The sequence below is a fragment of the Octopus bimaculoides genome, chromosome 3, assembly GCF_001194135.2.
Source record: "Octopus bimaculoides isolate UCB-OBI-ISO-001 chromosome 3, ASM119413v2, whole genome shotgun sequence".
Lineage (NCBI taxonomy): Eukaryota > Metazoa > Mollusca > Cephalopoda > Octopoda > Octopodidae > Octopus > Octopus bimaculoides.
The window spans coordinates 22,064,487-22,072,104 of record NC_068983.1 but is presented as its reverse complement, the minus strand read 5'-3'; the positions used below and the strand labels follow the sequence as shown (position 1 = coordinate 22,072,104).

Here is a 7,618-nt window from a genome sequence, read left to right as displayed (position 1 = left end):
GGAAGTTAGAGAGGAAGGAGATGAAAAGGCAGAGCTGTTCGCGGGAGAGGAAGGTGGCTCCTATACAGTCATCTATGTAGCGACCGTATAGTTCTGGGGTCGGACCGGAGAATTGGGAGAATACTTGGGCCTCAATGTAACCAACAAAGAGGTTGGCATAATTGGGACCCATTCTCGTTCCCATCGCGACCCCAGAGAAGGGTGAGGATGAGTTCTGCCAGACGAAGCAGGGTAGAGGTGCTAGGTGTGGGGTCAGGGCGGCGGTCAAGGAAGTGTTGGAGGGCTGAGAGGTATACACACACACGCGTTATATACACTGCATATGAGGAGTGGGGAAGGTCACTAGAAAACTTTTAGTTCCTAATCCAAGCTAAGTAGATTAGAAGTGCTGACAAGAGATGAGAGTGTTGCAAGTACACCAACTCAACTAAGAGGAGTCAGTCAACAGTAGATTGCCATGGGAGACAATGGTGGTGGTGAAATTATTTTCCTGGGAGGAGGAGGGATATATGTATCTATCTATATATATATAAACACACACACACATATATATATATAAATATACACACACCTGCACGCTATGCAAATCATGAAGGTAACATAATGACGTCATATACTGTGAAGAAAATTAAAGTGTGAAGAGAAAGAACACACATCTATAATATATAAGAGGATAATAAATGACAGAGAATCTTTGGGAGACATGTCTTAAAGTGAATTGGATCGAATTATTCATGTCCTTAATGTCGTTGTTGTTGTTGTTGGTAGTGTTTATCCACCACCACCTTCACCACTACCACTACCAACAACATCAGTCAATATTGATCTATCAAACCTATAGCTCTATCATGAGTTTTAAGACTCATAAAGCCTGACTTAACCTGATCTTTGTGGTATATGAGTGAGTGAAATTACTACAATGTCCCTCTTTTCCTCAATGGGATGGAAGTCCTTCACTAGGTTAACTCACCAGTTATTGCTGGGACTTGTTTACAGCTGAGTGGACTGGAGCGTTATGAAATGAAGTGTGTTGCTGAAGAACATAACACAATGCATGGCCTAGTTGGGATATTGGAATCATGATCATAAGATTTTTAGTGCAACTCTAGCCATCAGGCCACATGTCTTGACAATCAAATCTATAATCATAAGTTCTCCATCTGTGACCACCCTGTCTTTCTTCTTATGGATGTAGGGAACCTACAACACTCTTTAACATAAGATTCTAAAATGGATTTTGAGGGAGATTTGGCTACAATTTCAGTTTGCTCGCTCAACGGCTTGTATTGTGGTATTTAGCTCTACATAAACTCTGATCAAATAGACTTATGATTCAAAGTCATTCCAGATGTGGCTATCTCATCATCATCATCGTTTAACATCCGCCTTCCATGCTAGCATGGGTTGGATGATTTGACTGAGGACTGGTGAACCAGAAGGCTGCACCAGGCTCCAATCTGATCTGGCAGAATTTCTACAGCTGGATACCCTTCCTAATGCCAACCACTCTGAGACTGTAGTGGGTGATATATATATATCACCATTTCCAATGAAGGGATATAATAAATATCATATATAAGTATATATATATTATGTATTATATTATATGTGTGGAGGCGCAATGGCCCAGTGGTTAGGGCAGCAGAATCGCGGTTTCGATTCCCAGACTGGGCGTTGTGAGTGTTTATTGAGCGAAAACACCTAAAGCTCCACGAGGCTCCGGCAGGGGATGGTGGCAAACCCTGCTGTACTCATTCACCACAACCTTCTCTCACTCTTACTTCCTGTTTCTGTTGTGCCTGTAATTTAAAGGGTCAGCCTTGTCACACTGTGTCACGCTGAATATCCCCGAGAACTATGTTACGGGTACACGTGTCTGTGGAGTGCTCAGCCACTTGCACGTTAATTTCACAAGCAGGCTGTTCCATTGATCGGATCAACTGGAACGCTCAACGTCGTAAGCGACGGAATGCCAACAACTATGTTATATATATATATATATATACGTGTGTTTCTATCTACCACATTTCAGGGTATTGAACAGCCAATGGCTATAGTAGAATCCTTTTCATATCACATCTATAAACCTGAGGTTATTGTTCAAGATGCTGTATAGTGGGATCGAATTCATTACCACAAAGTTACTAAGCAAACAGAATAGTTTTGTATGGTATTGTAATGTTTATACTTTTGTTGTAAATGTGGCAAATAAAAAGAATATATTATTACCATTATTATTGGCTCTCTGTTGGTTTAATCTTCATCATCAAAAAATTTTAAGAATATATAATAAACCACTTAATTCTCTTAACTTGAATAAAAAATCAAAACTTGTTATTTTTTTCATTGTCATTCTCTCCACTAACTCTATTGTCTCACTGATTCTATCTTCCGTGTCTTCACTTGTATCCTGAAATCTCCCTCCTTCCGACCATGCTATGCCTTCCAGCTACTTGTCTATTCATCATGCCAAACAATTTTTCCTGTTTCTCCTTGTCTTCTTCCTTTTATTCACCTTGTTGTCACTAATCCCTAAGATAAATAATATCAATACAATCTAGAAAAACAAATGTCGGATCTGTGAACAAGAAAATTCTTATAGTTTATGAACAAAAAAAAAAGAATTCATATATATATATATTAGCAGACATACCGGGCGTTGCTGGGATTTAATTGGCATAGTTTGTATATATGGTACAGTTAAGTTGAAACATGTGATACAGGGAAGTGCAGCATTGACAACAAAACATTTGTGGAGTAAATGAAGGGCTACTTCGACTAAGTGACGTGTCGTGCATCTGTTTGAAAGATTCCAGGCCCTAACCTTGTCATGGAAAAGTGTGTGTGTGTGTGTGTGGGGGGGATGTGATTCTTGAACACACCAAAAAGCTGTCAGTGGATATACTCTCCTTTGCGGCTATTGGTGTTGCTGCTACCATGCTGAACAATTAGCAGACATAAGAATTACATCTATGTGATGGATTCCGCATGAGAAAAATCTACAAGAGAAATGATGTGGTAAAGGGGGTGGGATTGGCAAGGAAGTGCTTGGAAACAACATGTCATGGGATATTTCAGTTTGGAATCAATAGCTGTGGCTCAACCGTGCATTCCTTCATGTAAACAGCGTGCAACCATTGTGGGAACAACTCAAACAATTCTGTATACAGTGTTGGGGTACACAAGGTCACATGTTTTACATAGTTTAACATGTTTCTGGTCAATGAAACATGTTCTCTCAGCAAGTGCTTATTGCAAATATACACAAGTGATTGTGCGAAAAACAAAATAGAAATTTTGAAAGAAGGATGTACAAAACCAGATTTTAAACATTGAATGGTTATGGGTGGGATCCACTGGAATCAAATAGTAACCAAAGGGATTCAATTCATAGGTAAAAAATGGTTGAGAAACACTGGGCTAACCTATGCTAGCTTGGGTAAACGAACATCGCTACCATCTTGCTATGCTCTGTCTCCACCTGGTCTCTTCTGCATTCCCCAATCTTCCCCATCTCATGACTTCCTTCAACCCAACTCAACTTTTTTTTACATCGCCTCATCTTCTGCTCCCCATACAATCTTGCAAACACCTCAACCATCCTCTTCTACTCAGCTCGCGCCTTGAGGGGCCATGTGGACATCTCATTGCCACTGTCTATCTGGTCACAGCTTCGACTGATCATTCTCTCCATCCTCTACTAAATGTGAATAACCATGCAGTTCTTCTACAAGAACCAGATCTGCCTTCACGACTTATACTAAAGTCACCTCCTCCTTTGGGATTTGCACTCTTGCAAAACTGCAAGATGATTTAAATAATGCCGATGGCACAAAAAAAGCACTCAGTACATGCTGTAAAATGGTTGGCATTAGAAAGGGGGATCCAGCCATACAAACTATACTAAAGTAGACATTGGAGCATTATGCAGTCTTTGGACACATTGGATCCTGTAATCAATCCAAGCCTTCTCTTTCTCTTCACTTCATAATACAGATTGTTCTGTGAGCAGTACTCTTACAGAGAAAGCCTCCACCATCACCGTCTGCTTTGCAGCCAACTCCACACCTTTTTTCAATCATGAGCAGTTCTCAGCATTCTAAATCACTTCAATTATTGGGTCTCACTTAGACTGAGGATCTATCCCTGGTAAATGAACATCATTAACATAACTATAGTCATATTCCAAAGACTGGTCAGATGATAATTTCCCCTCCCCAACTCTAAATTATTGATATTCTATAAAACTTAGGAGATCTCAGAATGGAGTATTAGCTCTTCCATCTGTGACAGCATTGTTGTTCAACACACAGATGTGTTGGACAAAAAGGGTTACCTGACTGATTGGCATAAAATCACTCATAGATGTGCCCTAACCTCTTGCTCACAAAGCATGCTTTCTCTTCTCTGTGCCTTTTCTACTGCTATTATAATGGACTTTGCTCTTTGGAGGTGACAGTGTTAGCAGGAATTCCTGGAGTCATTTATAGACGTGTCCTAACCCCTTGCCCACAAGGCATGTTGTCGCCTCTCTGTGCCTTTTTTACTGCTACTATAATGGCCTTTGGAAGTGACTGTTCTTCATCTCCCACCAGCCTTGTTGTGTCCAACTCCCCAGGCAGGCCCCGCATTAATCACTATGCCCAGTTCTTCCTTCCTTCTTAGGACGTCATTCTGGCAGATGTTGACTCACAAAAGCATCAAATAACCTGTCAAAGAGGGCCTGTATAAATACGAAAACCATTCCTTCCTCCAGATGCAGCAAGTAAAAAAAAAGAAAAATTGTATGCCTATGTGCGTACGTAATAGCACAACATGCATTCAAACACTTTGATTAGATCTCAACCTATATTAAAAGTAAAATAGGATTTTAATATAGTGAGCGATTATCCAAACAATTAGAAGACAAAACTTAGTTTTCTATACCCTTCCCAAACACAAAATTAAGATATTATACTTAAAAGAAACATTAAAATGCATAATTTAAATACTATATTAAAAAAAAGTAAACGCATTAATACATTATACACATATACAAACGACAAATATTCAAAATATTCATAAGTAAAAAGTAGAATTAAATTAAGGAGGAAAATAATTAGTTTTAAATCTCTGAGCGAGAAGTATTGAAGAATAAGGACGCAGTTGTGCGTCAGTAGCCAGATGGAAAAGATGTTTTCCTGGTGTTAAAAAAGGTAGTAAAATTGTCCTAATCAGGACTGCCACTTTATGTTGGCAAATAGAATTAAATTAGTTTCCGTTTAAAATAAAGTGAAAGTAATATTTAGTTTGTATTCCGCTAGGATACATAGATTGTTTTTGTTATTTCGTTAATTAAAGATGGAAAATGAGTTACAACGTAATGTAAACAACATAGCACTTTTAACATATTCCCTTGTAGTATTTGGAAACATTGTTGAGGTTTTCGGTGATAAAAGATTTTAAAAATTATTTTGAAAAGTGACACGGAAGATTTTGCACGCCGCTGAAGTGTTCGAAGATAAAACGTGTTAATAAAATAAGTTAATACTTTTAATTATAATTCCATTTAGATCTCAGGTATTTTATATATAAGTTCTCAACTGCTATTTTATTTAGTTATTAGGATGCATGCGGCCCAAAATGTGTACATTTCAACACATTGCGGCTGGCTGTGTGTGTATATTTATATATGTATATATATTGAAAGAAACAAGTTCGGACAACAGAACTTTAATTACCATAACTTCATAATGTTAAACTCGACTTTTTCACAAAACGTTTTGGTCGTGTACTTCATGATAGCCCTTTCCTGTTATCGATGCCGAGCGAGAGACAGGCTGTGAATGAATGAAGGCAAATTTGACCGTAGCGGGATTTGAACTTAAAACGTAAAGACGTATAACTAAATAACACACGGAATGAAATCAATATTTTGGTGAAATTCTGGAATAGATGTCCCTCGAAGTTCTACACTTTTATAAAGAAAGCGTAGAGTAAACTGAATGAACTCGGATCTGTTACCAATAGTTACAATACAGGACCTGGAAGTATGAAAGAGTCGGTATTGTTGTTTTAGTTGTTATTAACCTCAGATCTGTCTGATTGTTATTATTTAGCTTCGACTCAATTTTTTTCTCCAGACGCAGTACATCCATGACTGAAATACCTAATGTATCCTTCTTTCCCAAGACGATCAGGGTAGGGTTTGAAGATTCGACTGCTATTTCTAGCAAGACGTGCGACCACAGAAGTTTACTCGATGCCGGATATGCACTCATCATAGTATGACAAAACTAAATGTTGCAGTCTCATTTATGTCCCATACTGTATTATTTCCGCTTGTTAAACTCAATAAAACTCATTATTTACAAGTTTAAATGACTTTATAATGGAGAAATTATTATTAAAACTAAATCGTAATTTTCAAACAAACCGTTGCCACAACAGACCGTACAATGGACAAAGAATAACGAACCCAGGTTATAGAAATAAATATATGTAATTATATTTCAAATCATAAAAGTAAATATAACTTATTTTTTGTTTATAGACACATTAAAAATAATTTCCAATACTTACGTAAGTAAATTAATAAATAACAACTACAAATTCTAAGTGTGACGGTATCCAGAATTATTTAAAGCTTGATTCATTTTCAAAACGTGTCCAGGACTTCAAGGTAGACAACTCATGGCGAAAACATGTAAAGGGGAAAATAAATATTTAATGCACTGTATGGAAAAAGTATATAGGTATTAGTCCCATAAAGTAAAAAAAATAATAAATATCGATGCTATAACTTCCTGGTGTGTTATGAGATTCAACAATAAAAAAAACTAGTTATTTAAAAAATGTAACCCAATGATTTTTTTTTTTTGCTCAAGGGAGTTAATTATAGGTTAATTTATCTCCCTTGCACATTACGCAGGAATATGTATTAGTGTCGGAGCACTTATCCGGCTTTCAGAAATCTGGAATTACCAAAAAAACGTATATTTTTGAAATAGTTGTTGCGTACGGTGTGTTAAAACTAGTTTTGTTCTTTACTTTTTTAAGTATATTGATAAAAATTAAACATTCTCCGCTTTTGAAGTGTATTAATTTGTAACAATCTGTTAAATAAAATCATGCTTTCTTTTATGTTTCATTGTATGTTTTATATATATCAGCGACAGAGGCAGTATTAATACCGGGAGTAATATTTACGCCTACTTAAACGTAGGTGTTCTGTTAGGACAAACTATAGAGAGGAGACAGTCAGACAAACACATACATAAAGATACAAGCAGAGAGAGAGGTGGAGAGAGAAAGAAACAGAAAGAAAGAGAGAGGGGGAGAGAAAGAGACAGAAAGAGAGACGGAGAGGGAGACAGAAAGAAAGAGAGAAATGCACGCACATTTGAAAAAACAGGAGGAAAAAGCACTCACTACATGCATACACAAGCGCAGGCGTGGTTGTGTGCTGAGAAGCTTGCATCACGACCACATAGTTCCGGGTTCCTGCGTGGCACTTTGGGAAAGTGTCTTCTACTATAGCCTCGGGCTGACCAAAGCCTTGTGAGTGGATTTAGTAGAGGGAAACTGAAAGAAGCCCGTCGTATACACACACACACACGCACACACACACACACACGCA

General features: G+C 37.7%; 1 protein-coding gene across 5 annotated transcripts in view; it reads right to left on the bottom strand.

The window, feature by feature from the left end:
* Positions 1 to 7,577, bottom strand: part of LOC106879193 (crossover junction endonuclease MUS81) — a 31,076-nt gene extending 23,499 nt beyond the window's left edge. The window contains exons 1-2 of one of the 5 annotated variants that reach the window (XM_052966082.1): positions 6,562 to 7,577; positions 2,230 to 2,532 (exon numbers count right to left, since the gene is read on the bottom strand). In XM_052966082.1, coding sequence (XP_052822042.1) covers positions 2,230 to 2,232 — 3 coding nt within the window. In that variant the 5' untranslated portion in view covers positions 2,233 to 2,532; positions 6,562 to 7,577. Of the gene's footprint in view, positions 1 to 2,229; positions 2,533 to 2,653; positions 4,811 to 5,720; positions 6,364 to 6,561 lie in introns of those variants that run through there. The other 4 variants (XM_052966085.1, XM_052966084.1, XM_052966086.1 and 1 more) reach the window with 4 other exon arrangements.
* Positions 7,578 to 7,618: the final 41 nt, after the last annotated feature.